The 24,170-nt window shown below is 41.0% G+C and overlaps 1 protein-coding gene across 1 annotated transcript in view; it reads left to right on the top strand.

Annotated features, from left to right (window-relative positions):
• The window catches only part of elp2 (elongator acetyltransferase complex subunit 2), a 154,865-nt gene that overhangs the window by 127,481 nt on the left and 3,214 nt on the right, over positions 1-24,170 (top strand). Inside the window, exons 20-21 of the mRNA XM_072575493.1 lie at positions 5,347-5,489; positions 6,672-6,785. Coding sequence (XP_072431594.1) covers positions 5,347-5,489; positions 6,672-6,785 — 257 coding nt within the window. The remainder of the gene's footprint in view (positions 1-5,346; positions 5,490-6,671; positions 6,786-24,170) is intronic.

Raw genomic sequence — 24,170 nt, forward strand, 5'->3', positions numbered from 1 at the left:
TCTGGAAAGTGAGAGGTTAAGCACTTTGATCGGAAGAATAGAGGCGTAGAATATTTTCTAAGAGTGGAAAAGTTTTGAAGTGCAAAGGGACTTAGGAATCCGAGTTCAGGATTCTTTTAAGTTAATGTGCAGGTTCAGTTGGCAGTTAGGAAGGCAAATTGAATGTTTACACTCATTTCAAGAGAGCGACAATACAAGAGCAGAGATGTGCTGCTGAGGCTTTATAAGGCTCTGGTCAGACTGTATTTGGAATATTGTGAACATTTTTGATTCCTGTATCTAAGAAAGAATGTGCTGGCATTTGAGGGGGTCATTGAGTCATGGGGATGAACAGCATGGAAGCCGACCCTTCGGTCCAACTCATCCATGCCGACCAGATATCCTAAATTAATCTAGTCCCATTGCCAGCACTTGACCCACATCCCTCGAAGCCATTCCTATTCATATACCCATCCAGATGCCTTTTAAATGTTGTATTTGTCCTAACCTCCACCACTTTCTCTGGCAGCTCATTTCGTATGCGCACCACCCTTTGCATGAAAAAGCCGGCCGTGGGGTCCCTTTCAAATATTTCTCCTCTCATCCTAAACCTATGCCTACCCCAGGGAAAAGACCTTGTCTATTTACCCTATCCATGTCCCTCATGATTTTATAAACCTCTATAAGGTCACCCCTCAGCCTCAGATGCTCCAGGGAAAACAGCCCTGACCTATTCAGCCTCTCCCTATAGCTCAAGCCCTCCATTTATAATGGAAACATCATTATAAATATTTTCTGAACCCTTTTATGTTTCACAACATCCTTCCAATAGGAGGGAGACCAGAATTGCACACAGTATTCCAAAGTGGCCTACCAATGTCCTGTACAGCTGCAACATGACCTCCCAACTCATTTATTCAATGTTGTGACAAGCATACCAAACACCTTCTTCACTATCCTATCCATTTGAGACTCCACTTTTAAGGAACTATGGTTAATCTGTGGAACTCATTGCTACAGAAGGCTATGGAGATCAAGTCATTGAATATATTTAAGACAGGAGAGGTTCTTGATAGTAAGGGGATGAAGGGTTACAGGGAGAAGTCCGGTGAATGGGATTTAGAAACAATTCAGTCATGATTGAATTTCAGAGCAAACTTGATGGGCCAAATGGCCTAATTCTGCTCTTACATGTTATGGTCTCAAATGCAGCAGTACTCAAGAAGTTCAACGCCAGAGAAAATCAACATACCTAATCAGTGTCCCTGTTTGGATGCACACTGGTTATATAATGTTTGATTTAAGAATTTGGCACCATGTAGGAGCTGGAAAAGTGCAGCAGGTCAGGCAACATCTGAGGAGCAGGAGAATTGACACTTCAGACACAAGCCCTTCATCAGGATGCCTTTCCTGATGAAGGGCTTATGCCCGAAACATCAATTTTCCTGCTCCTCGGATGCTGCCTGATCTGCTGTGCTTTTCTAGCACGACACTTCTCAACTCTAATCTCCAGCATCTGCAGTCCTCATTTTTTCCTCCACATAGGAACTGGTTATTTGGTATTCCAAACACCTCTGCAATAATTCTAAGCTTAATGCAGTAATTGTATTCAGTTCTATTTTTGCATGACAGAAATTTTGTCACACAGTATATGAGGAAAGGTTTACCTTTGAAGTGCATCACCAATCCTGCGTAAAAGTCAAACAGTCTTTCTTCTTCATTCAAAACAAATAAGATATTAAGAAATAGGAACAGGAGAAGGCCATTCAGCCCTTTGAGCCTACTCTGCCATTCAGTAGGATCATGACTGATCTGGCATCACTTGTGCCCACTTTCCTGCCCTTTACTCATAATCCTTGGTTCTCCTGCTGATCAATAATCTGTCTCAGCCTTAAATGTAAACTGGTCTCTGCACCCACATCTCTCTGTGGCAAGATCAAATGCTGTCAACTCTCTGAGAGAAGAATTTCCTGCTCATTTCAGTTTTTAAGTTAGCACTCTTAGTTCAGAGACTATGCCCTCTAGTCCTCCACTCCCCCATAAGGGTAAACATCCTCTTAGCATTTACCCAATCAAGCCCCTTAAGAATACTGTATGTTTCAATGAGATTACCTTTCATTCTTCTAAATTCCACTGAGTACAGTTCAAATCAGTTTAACCTTTGCTCATTAGGCAATCCCTCCATCCTGGAGTTCATCAAAGTGAACCTTCTTGGAGCTGTCTCCAGGGAAATAATCTATTTCCTTAAGTAAGGGGATCAAAACTGCTCACAGTACTCCAGTTTGTCATCTCACTAGCATTTTCTGCAAATGTTGTAGTATTTTCCCACTTTTACACTTCAATCCCCTCGAAATGGGGCTAACATTCTATTAGCCTTCCTGAATACTTGCTGCACTATTGTGCTTGCTCTGTGTTTTATCTACAAGAACCCCCAATTCCCTTAGTGTTGCAACTTCCAGCAGTTTTACCACATTTAAATTATATTCTGTTCTTGTATTTTCCCTTCCAAAATGAACAACTTCACATTTTCCCACATTATACTCCATTTTCCAAGCTTTTGCCCACTTACTTAACCTAACAATATCTCTTTGTAAACTATAACCTTGCAATTGCCTTTCCACTTATTTTCGTTCAGTTGCAAATTTAGCTACAGTACAGTACTTCACTTCCTTCCTCCAAGTCATTAATCTATTTTGTAAACAGTTGGAGTCCCAGTACTGATCCCTCTGAAACCCCATTGTACAGGTAGCTAACCTGAAAAACAGCCTGTTATCCCATTGACTGTTTCGTGCTTATTAGTAAACCTCTATTCATGCCAATATACTACCTCCAACATCATGGTTGTTGATTTATGTATCTTTTTGAAAGCCTTCTGTAAGTCCAAATATAACACATCCCTTTTTCCATGATCCATTCTGGTCGAGACTTTCTCAAAATATTCTGATAGAGATTATTTCCCTTTCGTGAAGCGCTGCTGACTCTGCTTGACTAGATTATGATTTTTCAAAAGAATCAATTAGTAATTGATTCTAATATTTTTCCAACAATAGAGGTTAGGCTAATTAGCGTATAGTTAACTACTTTTTGCCTCCCTCCTTTTTGAGCAGGGGTATCACATTGATAGTTTTCCAACCCTCTGTTACTCTTGCAGAGTTCAAAGACCTTTTGAAAATTACAACCAATGTATGCATTATATCTGTAGTTGCTTGCTTTAGGATCCTAGGATGCAGGCCATCAGGACCAGGGGACTATCTTTAGCTCTGTTAATTTGTCAGATACTACTTCTCTTGTGATGGTGATGGTCCTTAATTCCTCCACCATGCTCTTTTGGATGAATGGGATGTTCAAAGTATTTTCCGCCGTAAAGACTGATGCAAAAAATCTGTTTAACTCCTCTGTTGTTTATTTGCTTTCTGAAACTACCTCGCCAGATTCGTTTCCTGAGTGGCCTCTGTTCACTTCGACCTCTCCCTTTTTATATGTTTAAAGAAGCTAGTTGCCCCTTGTAGTTTAATATCTCCTTCTCGTTTTTGTCCTCCTTTGCTAAATTGGAACTTATTCCTGTCTTCAGAGCTATCATTGAGTTTTTTCCTCTTATGTGCTTTTTCTTTCACCTTAATACTCTTCTTAATGTCCTCAGTTAGCCATGGTTAGTTTATTCCTCTTTTAGAATCTTTTCGCCTTACTTGGATATAATTTTGCTAAGGATTTTAAATTAGCTCCTTAAGTGTCTAAAACTGCATGCTAACTGTCTTTCCTTTTAATCTATCTGCCCAAATTACTTTAGCTAACTCTATCCTCATTTCATTGTAATTCCTTTTGCTTAAGTTAAACACAGTTGTTTCTGACCCAAGTTTCTCATTCTTGAAGTGAATATTCACTTCGAGCATATTATGATAACCACTTCCTCAGTGATGTTTTATTCTAAGATCATTTATTAAACCTGTTTCTTTACTCATTACCAGGTTCAAGATAGCCTGTTCCCTGGTTGACTCCATGGCATTTAGTTTCAGATTTATTGCCACATGTATACAAAAATGCAGTGAAAAGTATTTTTTCATGTGTCATTTACAAAGTGTCGCTGCTGCCATCTTGAAGCACAGAATATAATGCAAGGTTTTACTGCAATTGAGTTCATCTTTCTCTCTCCTTTTGGGTTCTCCTCCGCTGCGCTTCCAGTTGCTGTAACAAGCTCTGGGGTCTCAGTTACGGGTCTCCATCACCATCTGTTCCGTGACTGCCACGTCTGAGCTGGAGCCATGGGCCTGGGGATATGTGGGTACCATACCTTCTGTTCCCCATGCAACACTCCTCCAGATGCTACTATCGATCCTGCCATCTGTCCCTTTTGCTGATGCTTTCCCTCCTACAGATGCCTGGGCCTAGGTGTGGACCTGGACCCTTGGCCCAGCCCGCGAGTCACGGTAGGAGGAATGAGCCTGGAACTGTTCCTCGATCTGGAGACACTGGGCCAACCTGGAGTTATGTCCCACTCGTCCAAGCGTTGTTGCTACTGCTGCTGGAGACTTCCGCCTCCACCACACTCTACAAGCTTAAAAAATAGAGAAAACTGTCGAGATTGGAGGAGTCCCAGGCTCAGATCCACCTACGGGCACCACCATGTCTTGCTTTTACTCTAGGAAACTATTCCTAATGACTCTATGAATTTGTTGTTATTGCTACCCTTTCCAACTTGATTAGCCCAATCAACATGAAGATTAAAGTCAGCCATAATTATTGCTCTCCTCTTTTTACATGCCCTTATTATTTGTTCATTTATATCCTTCCCTACAGTGTGGGAGGCTACTGTTTGGGGGTCTATACACTATTCCTATAAATGTCTTCTTTCCCTTGTTTTTTTGACTTCCACCGAAATGGACTCTACATTATCTGAGCCCAGATTGTCTCTCTCAACTGTCTCATTTCATCTCTTAATAAGTGTTACCCTATCACTTTTTTCCTGAAATGAATTATTAATACAATTTGAGTGCAAAAGTTGATTACTGATAGTTGAGAGATTATAGATAGTGAACTGTGAACTCTGATCGGCAACTTTGGGGCCAACCAAAGCTTTTGATCATGTATGTTTCTGTGTTTTATTCCTGAATGTAGCTATTTTAGAAATTGAATTGCATGAGAGTTAAATGTTAGTGGATACAAAATTTCAGAAAGTATCTAAGAGATAATTTTTGCATGTTTTACATATATAAGCCTTTAACATATCTTAGCCTTTAACATATCTTTTCTAATGTTTGGATTCCTCAAGTCTTAATTTCTTCTTATTCAAATTGTAATTTTGATTGAAATGTTTTGCCCTGATCTTTGTATTACACAGTTTTTTTTCCTCTAACTAAATCCATACCGCAGGTCATTGTGTGGGGTAATGTGGCTTTAGCTAGAAGAACTGAAGGAAGCAGCCAGAGTATTATCAGGCCATGTTCATCAGTTCTGGATGTAGAAGATGCAGCCACAGCTGTCAGCTTCAGCCCTGTTACAAGTCCAGATGAAAGGTAGGTTAAAAAGTTGATACAGTTGACTTCTGCAATAAGTTTTTAGATCAGCAATGATAAAAGTAAAATATACAATTAGATTAGATTTTCTACAGTATGGAAACAAGCCAGTTGGCCCAACAAGTCCACACCAACCCTTTGAAAAGTAACCCACTCAGACCCATTTCCTTGACTAATGCACCTAACCTTATGGGCAATTTAGCATGACCAATTCACCTGACCTGCACATCTTTGGATTGTGGGAGGAATCCCACACAGACATGGGGCGAATGTGCAAACTCTACACAATCACCCGAGGCAGGAATCGAACCTAGGTCCTGGCGCTGTGAGGCCACAGTGCTAACCACTGAGTCACCATGACTCCCTTATAGAGGCATGTGTAACGTAAAAGGTTTATATGGAACATAAATTACATTTTCAGGTACTAAGGAATGAAGATGGTTACTTCCTCCATTCAGGTCTATTCTTTTACAAATCTTACTCTAAAAGACTTTATTGAAAAAATATGTTGTTTTATCTTGTGTTTTTACATTAGAGTTCAATTGAAATCCCTCACTTAATACACGTATTTCCATTTCCCAAACTGCACATAATCAGTATTATGAAGCAACTTATCATATCTCTTGCCAAGTTATTTGTATGCAGTAATGCACAAAGAACTCTAAGCTATTAAATATATTGATTGCATTCCTAACATGACACATGTTAAAAAGTAATGTTAAGGGTGATTATTCTATAGCCAGTGTTTTTAACATTGTCCCATGTTGGAAGTCTGCAGGAGAAAAAAAGAAAATTGCATTATAAGATAGCTGGAATGCCAATCAAGATGAGGTTTCATCCTATTTTTCACTAAGGCATGATATGTTCTAAGAGCTACTTGGTGTTCACATTACTTAGCAAGATCATTCCACAGTGTTCTAGAAGAATGAATCCATCTGGAAAAGACAGTACTTCAACTTTAATCCTGGGAAGACATTGGCTAGGAATAACTTCTGGTTCAGTTACATCTGTATGACATGTATGCAAATTTACAGCTCAGCATCATTTTGACAAAGGAAAATTAATTTTTTTGAAGTTTGGAAATATCACCAACTTGAATGTCAAATATTATTGTTCTATTTGATGTCAATAAGAGTTCATATTTTCCTGTTCGAAAACTAGTTTTGTTTTTCTCTCTAATAGCTACATTCTTGCAGTGGGATTGGATTGTGGAAATATATTACTGTACAAGTGGAAACCACATGAAAATAGTTCAGCAAATGCAGACTGGATGAAATGTTTGGAGTTTGACAAATCGTATCTTTTTTGCATGAAAACCACAGTGAATATTGTTACAGGCAGTGTAAGTGCTTTTGTAGCTTTGCTATGGATGCAGTTTGAATGACTTTCTTCTGCCGTGACTAAGATGGGGGGGATAGTTCATTTTGTCAGGATTTGATTATACAGGGACTAATTAAATGAAGACTTCTCCTTTAAAATTGCTTGGCTGCAACAGCTGTGTTATAATCTATAAATTAAATATCTTGTTTGCAATTTCCCTCTGTGCCACTAAACTATTTTGAAGTCATTTGCATTGTGTTACTGTCTGTTAATATATCTGGATGAATGAGTTCTAAAGTGCTTCATTAACTTTTTAAAGAAAAATTCTGAATATTAAGCTTGGATATTGCATTTCAATTAAAAAATTGCATACTTGGGGTTGTATTTGAGTGCATTTGAGAAATGCAAATTATTGATTATTTGTCTCAAAACCCCCGAAGTACTTGATTATATTTGATTATATGTTAAGAAAATGTAGTCTTTCATCCAAAGAAACACAAAAGGTGGGCATCATGTTCCTAAGCATCAACTTATTGTGTTTAGTTATAATACTTTATTAAGTATTCTTCTTTCTTGGATTGACTGGGTTTTGAATCAGTTTAAGTGTATGTTTACATACAGATTTAGGATTGAAGCAAAATGTTTGTCTCCCTCTAATGATAGAATTGCAGTGAATGTATTTTAAGTGGAATATTTCTCCTTCATTAGAAAGAAAGGTTTGTGTTCATACACTATTTATCTCAAGATACCCAATCACTCTGTTCTGCAATGCAAGTGACTCGATACAGACTATAAGGTCGACTCTTGAAATCCTCAGGATCAGCTGAGTAAAGAATCTGCACTAGTGAAGCAATAAAAAAACCTTGCTTTTCTCCAGTGCCTTTCATAACTTCAGGATGTTCTAAATGGTTTATTGTCAAATGAGTATTTTTGGAAGTGCAATGTAATATAAGAAAAACAACAGTCAATCTGCATTCAGAAAATTCCCACAAACAACAATGAGATAATGAGCAGTTAGTTTTGGTTTAGTGATGTTGATTAAGAAGTAAATGTAGCCCAAAAGAGCAGACAATATTAGTTCAAAATAGTGTCATGGGATTGTTTTGTGCACCTAACTTGGTTTAGAGTCACATATGAAAGCTGCCACCTCCAAAAGTGGACCACTTAGTTGATAATCCAGTGAAGTAATAATCTAGATTTTTAGTTCCACTCTGTGTGAAGACTTGAACTGTCAGCCTTCACAGTTGAGGTTTTCATCATGTCATAACACTTGTTAAACCAGACCCCAGCAAGTCTGCCCAGTTCATTATGGTCACAGATGGGATACCCCAAACTGTTTATCTCACAGATAAGGAAAGATGAACTGGATTCCCTTCTTTTTTCAACCACTCCTGGATTCAATATCAGTTTTAAAAATATCCTTTCCCTTAATGGATGCCTCGCTTCAAAATCCCACAAGCCCTATGTTTTAGAATAATTAGGCTTTCTTGAATTAACAGAAATAAGCCAGAAGAATTAGTAACACAGCATGCAGACCCACAGATTAGAAATGAGACAATCCAAAAAGAAAAAAAAAGTTAAAGGAAAAAATTGATCCATCTAATAATTGTCAAGAGTGGATAGTTGAATATCCAGCCATTGCAATGGAGATTGATCTTGATAAATGAACAGTCACATTCATGGTCCTTAGTTTTGCAGATTGGTTAAGATTCTGTAATCCAGAATATTTTGAGGGTGATTGAATTCCAGCATTCAGAGTGAGAGAGACTCCTTTTGCCATCCAATTTCCTTTTCTAAATTGGTTTTCAGCACTCAGAATTAGAGAAGATTACAGCCAGCATTAGAGCAGCACATGTATCTGGAAGGATTGAGGGCTACAGAAAATTAGACATGAGGAAGGGTGAGGCCTTGGAGAGATTTGAAAACTAGGATAAGAATTTAAAATAAGACTACAAGATGTAGGAGCGTAAGTCGGCCATTCAGCCCATTGAGTCTGTTTCCACCATTCAATATTGATCTGATAATCCTCAACTCAACTTTCCTGTCTTTTCCCCATTACCCTTGATTCCCTTACTGATTAAACATCTGTCTATCTCCGCCTTGAATACACATAATGACCCAACCTTTACAACCTTCAGCTTTGAAGAATTCCACAGATTCACTACCCTCTTGGAGAGGAAGTTCTGCCTCAATTCCATCTTAAAAGTTTTGAAGTTTTGCGCTCTGAAAATCTAGGTACAGGTATTCCTTAAACCAACATATGTCAGCAAGCACTGCAGCAACCTAGTATGAGTAAGGAAATGGTCAGATGAATTTGGGTGACATCAAATTTGAAGAAGGTAGAATGTGGGTTTCCAATCTGAAATTAAAAGCAAGTCTAATTACATCAACTATCATTGGCTGATGACAATATAACTATTGTCATTTTTTTTAAAAAAATCTAATGTACTAATGCCTTCTAGTTAAGGAAATCTGCTGTCTTTACCTGATCTGGCCTACATATAAATCCAGATCCTCAACAATTTGGTTGCTCTTAGCTACCTCTGAAATGGCCTACCAAGCCACTTAGCTGAAGGGAAATAAATGCTTGCCCAGCCAGTGATGTTCATAAAGAAAACAAGAGCACATTAAAATTGTCAAATTAAGAGGTAATAAAGACATGGATGAGGATTTTGTCAACTGGTAAGATGGGGCAGGAGAAAAACAAAGCAAGGTCATTCTTGGAATTACACAGTCTTACTGATCATACTGATATGAGATTAGAAACTCTACTCAGCTGTGATACCAAATTTGTGAATGGCTTGGGTTCAACCACAAGCAGTTGCGAGGGAAAATAATATAATTTGTACTTAGGGAACAGGATGTGTGGCAGAAATAGATTTTCCAATATTTTATTGGAGGAAATTTCTATTGATTTCGTACTGAATGTTGGTCAAGCAGTTTGATAATTTAGCAACAGCAGAGGAAGTGATTGTGAGTTAGGGTTGTTTGTTGTTAAGGTTGTAAAAGCTAATACTCTGCTTTTGGATAATGTCACAGAGATTGAGCGTATAAATGAAAAATTGGAGGGAGCCATAAATATGCCTCTTGGGGAACACCAGACATGACTACATAGGAATGCGACGTGGAGCCTTTACAATTGATGAAAGAGCTCAGGATAGAACATAGCAATTATTGTCCAACCAGCTGGATGGTGCTGAGAAGCATAAGAGAAGAACACTGTACTCAACAGATCCAAGGCTGCTACCAGACTGATAAGGATAAAGAGGATAGCTAATCTTTGTTATCAAATACCATTAAGGGAAAGGATATTTTTATAGAGGGCATAGGTTTAAGGTGAAAGGGGAAATATTTAAAAGGGACCTAAGGGGCAACATTTTCATGCAGAGGATGGTGCATTTGTAATTTTGCCAGGAGTCATTTTGGTACTTTGGGAAGAATAGAAACTAAATATTAGAAGCAACAACACTCACTAGGACATTGTAAAGGCAAGGGCGGTGGAGGTAGAATGACATGGTTTGCAGGGTTAAATGGATTTGAAGGAGAATGGGATAGTATCTGTATCGACAGCTGTTAACAAATTGGCTGATAAGCAGATGAGAAAGGGAGATTTGATGGGCAGTAGTTTAGGGAACAGAATCAAGCGGCTAAAGGTGGGCCTTGGAGACAAAAAGGAGCTAGAAAGGATCAGGGAGAGAAGCTAAATAAAGACATAATTTCAAGGCTGGAAAAGGGAGAGCTTTTAGAGGTAATCTGACCTAGTGGAGCAGAGGAATCTGATTGTTTGGTCTTAATAATAGGAGCAATGAATTTTTATTAGATTAGCTAGCAGCATCTAATATGTGTCCTTGAACCTCTGATGGGTATTTCTGTTTTCATTTACATATAATACAAATCTAATTTTGCTTAAAACAATGCAGCGTTCTCTACCTCACCGTCTCTCAAACTCTAGGGTTAGGATTAGAGTTCGACTGCCATTTTTACTTCTTTAGTCTGTAAGAAGCAGACTGATACTCTTTTTTTTTTAAGTAAGAGATAGAGATTTTCTCTTGCTAGTTCTTATATATGAAGTAGAAAAGAGATAAATTGCCTCCTGGCTATTTAATTTATGACTATTCATGTACAAACTTTGTTGCTGTTAGTATTCTGAATCCTTGAGTGTAAGCTAGTCATCTCAAGGGATTCAATTGTGTTTTGGAGATCTGCAAATGATATCTCAGAGCTTTTTACTAGAAGTTCCCACTATTTAACCTGCATTGCCACCATGATGTGAGATCTGGGGTCTGCGAGCTATTTCTTTATAAATGGCCAACGACATTAACCTCGATCTGTTCTGCCCTCAGCATTTGCTGTAGGTGAAGAGATAGGGTTATGGTTAGCTTTTTAACTTTTGCAGGGTTTTCGTGTCTCATGAGATAAGAACTAGACGTGAGTACAGTAAGGCTGTATAGCACATTGGTTAAGCCACTTTTGGAATGCTGCATGCAATTCTAGTCTCCCAGAAGAGATTTACAAGGATGTTGCCAGGGTTGAAGGGTATGAGCTATCGGGAGAGGCTGAATAGATGGGGCTATTTTCCCTAGAGTGTTGGAGGCTGAGGGGTGACCTTATCGAGGTTTATAAAATCGTGAGGGGTATGGATAGGGTAAATAGACAAGCTCTTTTCCTTGAGGTGAGGGAGTTAAAAACTAGAGGGCTTAGGTTTAAGGTGAAAGGGGAAAGATTTAAAGGGACCTAAGGGGCAATATTTTCATGCAGAGGATGGTGCATGTATGGAATGAGCTGCCAGAGGAAGTGGTGCAGATTGGTACAATTACAACACTTGAAAAACATCTGGATGGAGGTATATGAATAGGAAAGATTTAGAGGGATATGGGCCAAATGCAGGCAAATGGGACCAGATTTATCTAGGTTATCTGGTCGGTATGGACGGGTTGGACCAAACAGTCTGTTACTATGCTGTACATCTCTATGACTCTAAAACAGGAATGGGTGCCTGAGAAGCAATATTTAATTTGCTGAATGAAAAAGAATACAAATGATTAAACACTGTGTGGTTTTTCTAAACCAAGGCAGAAAATTCACAAATGTTGCTTGATGTAGGTAGATGTGCAGGGATATATTTTTGGGGAAATAGAGTAGAATGAAAATATACTCCCTATCATTTAATAAGGGGTCGTATTCAGTCCTCAGTTTCCCTTTTGTCCTTCATGTATTTATAAAATCTCTTTTAATTCTCCTTAACTTTATTTGCCAAAGCTATCTCGTGTCCCCTTTTTGCCCTCCTGATTTCCCTCTTAAGTATGCTCCTACTGCCTTTATACTCTTAAAAGGATTCACTCGATTTCTCCTGTTTACACGTGGCATATGCTTTCTTTTTTTTTCTTGACCAAAACCTCATTTTCTTTCCTCTTCCAGCATTCGCAACACCTACCAACCTTGACTTTCACCCTAGCAGGAACATACTGTCTCTGGACTCTTGTCATCTCATTTTTGAAGGCTTCCCATTTTCCAGCCATATCTTTACCTGCGAACATTCGCACCCCATCAACTTTTGGAAGTTCTTGCCTAATACCATCAACATTGGCCTTACTCCAATTTAGAAGTTTAACTTTTAAATCCTTTTCCATCGCTATTTTAAAACTAATAGAATTATGGTCACTGGCCCCAAAGTGCTCCCCCACTGACACCTCAGTCACATGCCCTGCCTTATTTCGTAAGGGTAGGTCCAGGTTTACATCTTCTCTAGTAGGTACATCCACATACTGAATCAGAAAAATTTCTTGTACACTCTTAACAAATTCCTCTCCATTTAAACCTTTAAAACTATGGCATTCCCAGTCTATGTTTGGAAACTTAAAATCCCCTACCAATGCTACCAATGTGTGGAACCGCAGGAGATAAGGGAAATACTAAATGAGCATTTTGTATCAGTGTTTGCTGTGGAGAAGGACATGAAGGATCAGAATGTGGGGAAATAGATGGTGATATCTTGAAAAATATTATCGAGAAGGAGTGCTGGATGTTTTGAGTCGCAGACAGGTGGATAAATCCCCAGGACCTGATCACTGACCCTCGAGCTCAGTGGGAAGCGAGGGAAGTGATTGCTAGGCTTCTTGCTGAGATATTTGTATCATCAATCGTCACAGGTGAGGTGCCAGAAGACTGGAGGTTGACTAACGTGGTGCCACTGTTTAAAGTAGTAAGGAAAAGCCAGTAAACTATAGACTGGTGAGCCTGACATCAATAGTGGCCAATTGTTGGAGGGAATCCTGGGGGACAGAATTTACATGTATTTGGAGAAGCATGGACAGATTAGGGATAGTCAACATGGCTTCGTGCGTGGGAAATCATGTCTCACAAATTTGATTGAGTTTTTTGAGGAAGTAACAAAGAGATTTGAAAGCGAAGCAGTGGATGTGATCTAATTGGACTTCAGTAAGGCGTGTAATACGGTTCCTTTTGGTAGACTGTTTAGCAAGGTTAGATATCCTGAAATAGGGAGAACTAGCCATTTGGATACAGAACTGGCTTGAAGGAAGAAGACAGAGGATGGTGGCGGAGGGTTGCTTTCATACTGGAGGCCTGTGACCAGTGGTGTGCCACAAGGATCGTTGCTGGATCCATTTCTTTTCATCATTTATATTTTAAAATTTGATGTGAACTTAGGAAGTATAGTTAGTAAATTTGCAGATGATACCAGTATTGGAGGTGTCATGGACAGCGAAGAAGGTTATCTCAGATAGACAGTAGACAATAGGTGCAGGAGTAGGCCATTCTGCCCTTCGAGCCTGCATCACCATTCATTATGATCGTGGCTGATCATCCTCAATCAGTATCCTGTTCCTGCCTTATCTCCATAACCCTTGATTCCACTATCCTTGAGAGCTCTATCCAACTCTTTCTTAAATGAATCCAGAGACTGGGCCTCCACTGCCTTCTGGGGCAGAGCATTCCACACAGCCACCACTCTCTGGGTGAAGAAGTTTCTCCTCATCTCTGTCCTAAATGGCCTACCCCTTATTTTTAAGCTGTGTCCTCTGGTTCGGGACTCGCCCATCAGCAGAAACATGTTTGCTACCTCCAGAGTGTCCAATCCTTTAATAACCTTATACATCTCGATCAGATCCCCTCTCAGCCTTCTAAACTCAAGGGTATACAAGCCCAGTTGTTCCAATCTTTCCACGTAAGATAGTCCCGCCATTCCAGGAATTGACCTCGTGAACCTACGCTGCACTCCCTCAATAGCCAGAATGTCTTTCCTCAAATTTGGAGACCAGAACTGCACACAATATTCCAGGTGCAGTCTCACCAGGGCACTGTACAGCTGCAGAAGAACCTCTTTGCTTCTACACTCAATCCCTCTTGTTATGAAGGCCAGCATGCTATTAGCTTTCTTCACTGCCTGTTGTACCTGCATGCTTGCCTTCATTGACTGGTGTACAAGAACACCCAGATCTCTTTGTACTGCCCCTTTACCTAACTTGACTCCATTTAGGTAGTAATCTGCCTTCCTGTTCTTGCCACCAAAGTGATAACCATACATTTATCCACATTAAACTGCATCTGCCATGCATCTGTCCAGGTCACCCTGTAATCTCCTAACATCCTCCTCACATTTCACCCTGCCACCCAGCTTTGTATCATCAGCAAATTTGCTAATGTTACTATTAATACCATCTTCTATATCATTAGTATATATTGTAAAAAGCTGCGGTCCCAGCACTGATCCCTGCGGTACCCCACTGGTCACCGTCTGCCATTCTGAAAGGGAGCCGTTTATCACTACTCTTTATTTCCTGTCAGCCAACCAATTTTCAGTCCAACTCAGTACTTTGCCCCCAATACCATGCACCCTAATTTTGCTCACTAACCTCCTATGTGGGACTTTATCAAAGGCTTTCTGAAAGTCCAGGTACACTACATTCACTGGATCTCCCTTGTCTATCTTCAGAGTTACATCCTCAAAAAATTCCAGAAAATTAGTCAAGCATGATTTCCCCTTCATAAATCCAAGCTGACTCTGACCTATCCTGTTACTGCTATCCAGATGTGTCGTAATTTCATCCTTTAAAATTGACTCCAGCATCTTTCCCACCACTGAGGTCAGACTAACTGGTCTATAATTTCCTGCTTTCTCTCTCGCTGCTTTCTTAAAAAGTGGTACAACATTAGCCACCCGCCAATCCGCAGGAACAGATCCTGAATCTATCGAACTCTGGAAAATAATCATCAACGCATCCATGATTTCTAGAGCCACCTCCTTCAGTACCCTGGGATGTAGACCATCAGGCCCCGGGGACTTATCAGCCTTCAGACCTAACAGTCTCTCCAACACCAATTCCTGGCAAATATAAATTCCCTTCAGTTCAGGTCCTTCAGCCACTGTTACCTCAGGGAGATTGCTTGTGTCTTCCCCAGTGAACACAGATCTGAAGTACCAATTCAACTCTTCTGCCATTTCTTTGTTCCCCATAATATATTCCCCTGTTTCTGTTTTCAAGGGCCCAATTTTAGTCTTAACCATTTTTTTCCCTTTCACATACCTAAAAAAGCTTTTACTATCCTTTATATTTTTGGCCGGTTTACCTTCGTACCTCATTTTTTCTCTGCGTATGTCCTTCTTAGTAATCCTCTGTTGTTCTTTAAAAGGTTCCCAGTTCTCCGTTTGCCCACTCATCTTTGTTATGTTATACTTTTTCTCTTTTGACTTTATATGTTTCTTAACTTCCCTCGTCAGCCAAAGCCACGCCTGCCTCCTCATAGGATCCTTCTTCCTTTTTGGAATGAACTGATCCTGCATCTTCTGCATTATATCCAGAAATATTTGCCATTGTTCCTCCACTGTCATCCCTGCTAAGGTATTGCAACATTGAACTTTGGCCAGGTCCTCCCTCATAGCTCCATAGTTCCCTTTATTCAACTGAAATATTGTCACTACCGACTGTACCCTCTCCCTTTCAAATTGCAGATTGAAGCTTATTGTATTATGGTCACTACTTCCCAATGGCTCCTTCACTTCGAGGTCACTGACCAATTCTGGTTCGTTACACAATACCAGATCCAGAATCGCCTTATCCCTGGTCGGCTCCAGCACCAGCTGCTCTAAAAATCCATCTCGGAGGCACTCCACACAGTCTTTTTCTTGAGGTCCAATACCATCCTGATTCTCCCAATCTACCTGCATGTTGAAATCCCTCATAACAACTGCAGTAACATCTTTGCGAAAGGCCAATTTCAGCTCATTATTCAACTTAAACCCTACATCCATACTACTGTTTGGGGGCCTGTAGATAACTCCCAAGAGGGTCTTTCTACCCTTAGAATTTCTCAGCTCTATCCATACTGACTCTACATCCCCCGATTCTAGGTCCCCCCCACACAAGGGACTGAATATCATCCCTTACCATCAGGGCTACCCCACCCCTCTGCCCATCAGTCTGTCCTTACGATAGCACGTATAGCCTTGAATATTCATTTCCCAGGCCCTGTCCACTTGAAGCCATATCTCAGTTATCCCCATAATATCGTAGCTGCCAATTTCCAAAAGAGCCTCAAGCTCATCCATCTTATTTCTAATTCTTCGTGCATTCATATATAGTATTTTTAATTTGTTACTGCCCTCACCCTTCCTGTCAACCTCTATTTCACTCAACCTTACGGCATGATCCCTTTTTAAGTTTTCAGCTTCATTGATACCGTTGTCTTTCTTGACTTCCCTTGTTCTATAAAGACCATAAGACATAGGAGTGGAAGTAAGGCCATTCGGCCCATCGAGTCCACTCCGCCATTCAATCATGGATGATGGGCATTTCAACTCCACTTACCCGCATTCTCCCCTTAGCCCTTAATTCCTCGAGACAACAAGAATCTATCAATATCTGCCTTGAAGACATTTAGCGTCCTGGCCTCCATTGCACTCTATGGCAATGAATTCCACAGGCCCACCATTCTCTGGCTGAAGAAATGTCTCCGCATTTCTGTTCTGAATTTACCCCCTCTAATTCTAAGACTGTGTCCATGGGTCCTAGTCTCCTCACCTAACGGAAACAATTTCCTAGCGTCCACCCTTTCCAAGCCATGTATTATCTTGTACGTCTCTATTAAGTCTCCCCTTAATCTTCTAAACTCCAATGAATACAATCCCAGGATCCTCAGACGTTCCTCATATGTTAGACCAACCATTCCAGGGATCATTCGTGTGAATCTCCTCTGGACACGTTCCAGTGCCAGTGTGTCCTTCCTGAGGTGTGGGGACCAAAACTAGACACAGTACTTCAAATGGGGCCTAACCAGAGCTTTATAAAGTCTCAGTAGCACAACGGTGCTTTTATATTCCAACCCTCTTGAGATAAGTGACAACATTGCATTCGCTTTCTTAATCACGGACTCAACCTGCATGTTGACCTTTAGAGAATCCTTGACTAGCACTCCCAGATCCCTTTGTACTTTGGCTTTACAAATTTTGTCACCGTTTAGAAAGTAGTCTGTGCTTTTATTCTTTTTGCCAAAGTGCAACACCTCGCATTTGTTCACGTTGAATTCCATCAGCCATTTCCTGGACCACTCTCCCAAACTGTCTGGATCCTTCTGTAACCTCCCCACTTCCTCATTACCACTTGCCTGTCCACCTAACTTCGTATCATCTGCAAACTTTGCTAGAATGCCCCCAGTCCCTTCATCCAGATCATTAATATATAATGCGAACAGCTGTGGCCCCAACACTGAACCCTGCGGGACACCGCTCGTCACCGGCTGCCATTCCGAAAAAGAACCTTTTATCCCAACTCTCTGCCTTCTGTCAGACAGCCAATCTTCAATCCATCCCAGTAGCTCACCTCGGACACCATGGGCCCTCACCTTGCTCAGCAGCCTCCCATGTGGCACCTTATCAAAGACCTTTTGGAAGTCTAGATCGACCACATCCACTGGATTTCCCTGGTCTAACCTACTTGTCACCTCTTCAAAGAATACCAACAGGTTTGTCAGGCATGACCTCCCCATACTAAATCCATGTTGACTTGTTCTAATCAGACTCTGCTCTTCTCAGAATTTAGAAACCTCATCCTTAATGATGGATTCTAGAATTTTACCAACAACTAAGGTTAGGCTAATTGGCCTATAATTTTCCATCTTTTGTCTTGATCCTTTCTTGAACAAGGGAGTTACAACAACAATCTTCCAATCATCCGGGACTTTCCCTGACTCCAGTGACTCTTGAAAGATCTCAACCAATGCCTCCGCTATTTCCTCAGCCACCTCTCTCAGAACTCTAGGATGTATCCCATCGGGGCCAGGAGATTTATCAATTTTAAGACTTTTTAGCTTTTCTAGCACTATCTCTTTTGTAATGACAACCATACTCAACTCAGCCCCCTGACTCCCTTTAATTGTTGGGATATTACTCCTGTCTTCCACTGTGAAAACTGACGCAAAGTACTTGTTAAGTTCTCCTGCTATTTCCTTATCTCCCATCACTAAGCTTCCAGCATCAGTTTGAAGTGGCCCAATGTCTACTTTTGCCTGCCGTTTGTTTCTTATGTATTGAAAGAAACTTTTACTATCATTTCTAATATTACTGGCTAGCCTACCTTCATATTTGATCCTCTCCTTTCTTATTGCTCTCTTTGTTATACTCTGTTTGTTTTTGTAGCCTTCCCAATCTTCTGATTTCCCAGTGCTCTTGGCCACTTTATAGGATCTCTCTTTTTCTTTAATACATTTCCTGACTTCCTTTGTCAGTCATGGCTGTCTAATCCCTCCCTGGATAATCTTTCTTTTCTTGGGGATGAACCTCTGTACAGTGTCCTCAATTATACCCACAAACTCCTACCATTTTTGCTCTACTGTCTTCCCCGCTAGCCTCTGCTTCCAGTCTATTTTTGTCAGTTCCTCTCTCATACCCTCATAATTACCTTTATTTAACTGTAACACCATTACATCCGATTTTGCCTTCTCTCTTTCAAACTCCAGACTGAATTCTACCATATTATGATCGCTGCTTCCTAAGGGTTCCCTTAAGATTTTTAGTCTGGTTCATTGCAAAGCACTAGGTCCAAAACAGCCTGCTCCCTTGTGGGCTCCATGACAAGCTGTTCCAAAAAGCCATCCTGTCAGCATTCCATGAATTCCCTTTCTTTGGATCCACTGGCAACATTATTTACCCAGTCCATCTGCATATTGAAGTCCTGCATATTGAAGTCTCCCATGATCACTGACCTTGCCTTTCTGACATGCCTTCTCTATTTCCTGGTTCTAACTGGTCCTTCAATTTCCTTCTTAAACTTCCAGTTTGTCTCTCCCCCCCCCCCCCCAGTTATTTAGTTTAAACTGCAGCTGTGTTGCAGTAGCAAACCTGCCTGCCAGAATGCTGGTCCCCAACCTATGAAGGTGCAAACCATCTCTTTTGTATAATTTATGCTTACCACAAAACATACCCCAGTGATCCAAGAATTTAATTCCTTGCTTCCTGTACCAGTTCCCCAGCCACACATTCAAGTCCATTATCTCCCTGTTCCTGGCCTCTCCAGCCAGAGGAACTGGAAGCAAACCGGAGATAACCACCTTGGACATCCTGCTTTTCAGCCTTCTTCCTAGTTCTCCAAAGTCCCGCTGTAGTATGTTCCTCCTCTTCTTCCCGACATCATTTGTGCCGACATGTACCACCACCTCTGGCTCTTCACCTTCACCCTTGAGGATTTCCTGCACTCTGTCTGCGATGTCCTTAATCCTGGCACCAGGAAGGCAACACACCATCCTTAAATCCCGCCTGTTGCCACAGAAACCGCGTTCAGTTCCTCTCACTATGGAGTCCCCTACCACAACGGCTCTATGCAATGTCTGACTCCTCGGCTCTGCCACCACGCCAACATTTGATTGACAGATCTGACCGCCTCATGGACTGGCAATGTCATCTGTCTCTACTGTTTCCAAAAGATTCAACTTGTTCCTGACAGGTACTTCCCCCGTGGTCTCTTGCACCTGTCTCCTCTCTGCCTTCCTCATCGTCTTCTCTCTTCTGCTCTCTTCTGATACGGTCAGTGTAATAACCTCGCTGAAGGTCCTGTCCAGAAAGATCTCGTTCTCTCGGATGAGCCTAAGGTCCTCAAGTTCTTTCTTCAGTGCTGCGATATGCTCTGTCAGTAGCTGAACGTGCACACACTTTTCACACTTTTATATGAGCCAGATACACCAGAGTCGTTGACCTCCCACCATCATACACGTAGCGCACAACCAGTTGGGCAGTCATGTCTTCGTTCATTCCTGAAGAAGGGCTTATGCCCGAAATGTCGATTCTCCTGTTCCTTGGATGCTGCCTGACCTGCTGCGCTTTTCCAGCAACATATTTTCAGTCATGTCTTCACCCTCTTCAATTGTGGTGTAATCACTTCACTCAACCTCCTTGTCGAAGACTCCTGAGCTAAAGACTCTCTCTTCTCTCAACAGGAACTTCCCTGGACTCTCTTTTTGAGGCAAGTCTGTGGACTTTAAAGTTAGGTTAGAGGAGGAGTGTGGGAGGGAGGCCCTACTTTGTAGGACCTGGGGTCTAGCATACATCCACTCAAATCCCAACCGGATCTGCGCTCCGACTTCACTTCTGCCCAGCTCCCGCCGCTCTCTGCTGCAAAATATTACAACAGGATCTTGATCAGATGGGCCAATGGGCAAAGGAGTGGCAGATGAAGTTTAATTTAGATAAATGTGAAGTGCTACATTTTGGGAAAGCAAATCTTAGCAGGACTTATACACTTAATGGGAGTGTTGCTGAACAAAGAGACCTTGGAGTGCAGGTTCATAGTTCTTTGAAAGTGGAGTCTCAAGTGGATATGATAGAGAAGAAGGTTCTTAATATGCTTTCCTTTATTGGTCAGAGCATTGGGTTTTGGCGTTGGGAGGTCATAATAGACAGTAGGTGCAGGAGTAGGCCATTCTACCCTTTGAGCCTGCACCACCATTCAATATGATCATGGCTGATCATCCTTAATCAGTATCCTGTTCCTACCTTAACTCCATGACCCTTGATTCCACAATCCTTGAGAGCTCTATCCAACTCTTTCTTAAATGAATCCAGAGACTGTGCCTCCACTGCCTGCTAGGGCAGAGCATTCCACACAGCCACCACTCTCTGGGTGAAGAAGTTTCTCCTCATCTCTGTCCTAAATGGTCTACCCCGTATTTTTAAGCTGTGTCCTCTGGTTTGGCACTGACCCATCAGCGGAAACATGTTTCCTGCCTCCAGAGTGTCCAATCCTTTAATAATCTTATACGTCTCAATCAGATCCGCTCTCAGTCTTCTAAACTCAAGCGTATGGAAGCCCAGTTGCTCCAGTCTTTCAGTGTAAGGTAATCCCGCCATTCCAGGAATTGACCTGGAGTGTGGCTGTCCAGGACATTGATTAGGCCACTTTTGAAATATTGTGTGCAATTCTGGTCTCCCTCCTATTGGAAGGATGTTGTGAAACCTGAAAGGGTTCAGAAAAGACTTTCAATGACCAAAAGAGAGAATGCTGCCAGGCCTGCTGAGATTTTCCAGCATTTTCTCTTTTGGTTTCAGATTCCAGCATCTGCAGTAATTTGCTTTTATCCAGTGTTTAACCCACTGCCACCTCTCTTCCAGGAATGCCTTACCCTGAAGAAGTACTGCTCTTCTCTTTGAAAGGATTTTCGTTTGTTTCTCTCCCCCTGTCCACCTTCACTGCTTTCCCTTTCTCTCTCAGTGTTAGACAAGGTATTTACTAAGACTCTCTCCCACAGCCATATTTCCTTCCTCAGTGACTGTCTTCGCCTCTGACTTACTCCACGTGGATTTCAACTCAAATTCCACCCTGCATGGAGCCTCCAGAATTACAGGTACTTGCACGATATACAACATTTTTCCAGTTCTCCTTACAGATGCTGCCAGACCTGCTGAGATTTTCCAGCATTTTCTCTTTTGGTTTCAGATTCCAGCATCTTCAGTAATTTGCTTTTACCCAAGACTTTCAATTACATTGCCAGGGTTGGAGGATTTAACCTATAAGGAGAGGTTGAATAGGCTGGGGTTGTTTTCCCTGGAGCATCAGAGGCTGATGCGTGATCTTATAGAGGTTTATAAAAATCATGAGGGGCATGGATCAGGTAAATAGACAAGGCCTTTTCCTTGGGGTAGGGGAGTCTAGTATAGAGGGCATAGGTTTAGGGTGAGAGAGGAAATATTTAAAAGGGACCTAAGGGGTAACATTTTCACGCAGAGGGTGATGCGTGTATGGAATGAGCTGCCAGAGGAAGTGGTGATGCTGGGACAATTACAGCATTTAAAAAGCATCTGGATTGTATATGAATAGGAAGAGTTTGAAGGGATATCGGCCATATGCTGGCAAATGGGACTAGGTTAATTTAGGATATCTGGTCGGTATGGACGAGTTGGACTAAAGGGTTTCCGTTCTGTACATCTCTGAGTCCACGTGGATCGGGAAAAAGCGAATAGAAGTTTCAGTGTTGAACTATCCTGCTTTTTCTAACAAAGTGATAGCTTCAATGAGTCTAAAAAAGAGCATATTAAATTTGCGTTTCAAAAAAGGGTCAATAGCAGATTCCAACGGGAAACAAATAATTCTGTCAGCATTGTGCCTGTGAACCTTTAGAATCTTGCAAGTTTAAGTAAAATTAGCTAAGTTTTTGTGGGTAGCTTGAGACATTTCCTGATTTGGCAATCCACCTTAGCTTAAATAGTCCCAATCAACCAAATATTTCCTGCAGGGAGGCAGGGTCAGAATCTCATTAGGTTTTCCAACCCCAGAAGCAGATCCCAGTTAGCCATAGGAGGCTGCTCAGAGACTCCACTCCGGTAATCTGTGACTTGCTCTCAGTTGTTTCATAGGCTGTTAAATATGTAGCCTTCACCACATCACCCCACCAACCCCCATGTTAACTCCATGCCAATCCATGCTCTCCACTCACCCCTGTTGCATTGCTACAGTTTTTAGCCAGCATCCACCTTGTTCAGACATGAGGAGGAACTATATGGAAATAACAATTTTATACCGCTCTCACTTCTATACGCTTGTTAATGAAATTCCTATTCATGAAGCCCAAAGTTTAAGTGGTTAACCTCCTTCAAAAACAAACTCACTTCTACTCAGACCTCGTATCAAATACAGCTAAATCTTTAATAGGCTTTTTAAACTGTCAGTCAAATTGTCGCTCAGAACTCTTGCTGAGATAATTGTAACTTTTGAAACTTGTCAAAGATTCATGACAGTGAAGTAATAGCCCTTGGAGAAATGCCAACAGAGGTGTATTGAGACGACATGACCATCAACAAAGCACATCTGTTTTTTTCTAACCTGCATCAGACGGCCTGTCAATCAAAGCAGTTCAGAAGAGGATTTTTTTTTAAAATGTCACTATTGGGTTCAAGTGCTATGTTTAATGAACCGAGGATTTTAAAAAAAACTTTGTTATGTGACATTTAAATAGACCTTCTCAGTCTATTGACAGAACTTGCATAAATTCATGAGACCTTCATACTGCAGACTTAAGCTCTGAGGACCAACCAAGATGGAGTGCATTTGAACTCTATTTGAAATGGCTCTGTGTTTGGATTTCCCACTTGTCAGAGTTGCTTTATTACCCCTTGCAGAAACATTTTGATCAGAAATGGGAGCAGAATATCCTCATCTAGATTCTGCCTACATTTTTTTTAATATATCTTCCTCAGTCCACGAAAGTTCAGCCACATCTTTCATTCTTTTAGCTTTCAGTGAATATAGCACAACCTGCTTAACCTATTCTCACAAGATAATTTTATCATGGGAGTTAACCTAATAAGCTTTCTTTTAACTTCGTCTAAAGGTTGAAAATCCTACTATAAATAGAGATCAAAGCTGTACACAGTTACCTTTTCAATCCTCTGTACAGCAAAATTTCCCTATTTTATGTGCCACCTCCCTTTTCATAAACGACAGTATTCAATTTGCCTTCCGAATTAGCTCTTGTACCTGTATACTTTCTTATATTGAGGTCACTTCTGTACAGCATATCAATTCTCTCTCAACGTAAATAACATTGTGGTTTTCTAGTCTTTCTGCCGTAGTGAATAGCCTTACATTTTCTCACCTTATATTCCAAGTGCCAGTTTTTGTTTTGCTTGTTTAACCTATCTCTTACTTCACAGACATTTTGTTTTTATTTTGTTTTATTTGTTCATGAATGTGGCCATTACTGGCTAGGCCGCCATTTATTGCCCATCACTAATTGCCCTGGAGAAGATGGTTGCGAACTGTATTCTTGCACCATTTCAGTCATTGGAGTGTAGGAACACTTCCAGTCCTGTTGGGAATGGAGTTCCAGAATTTTGACCTAGTGACAATGGAAGAATGC

Source organism: Chiloscyllium punctatum, chromosome 8 (genome assembly GCF_047496795.1).
Source record: "Chiloscyllium punctatum isolate Juve2018m chromosome 8, sChiPun1.3, whole genome shotgun sequence".
NCBI classification, from domain to species: domain Eukaryota; kingdom Metazoa; phylum Chordata; class Chondrichthyes; order Orectolobiformes; family Hemiscylliidae; genus Chiloscyllium; species Chiloscyllium punctatum.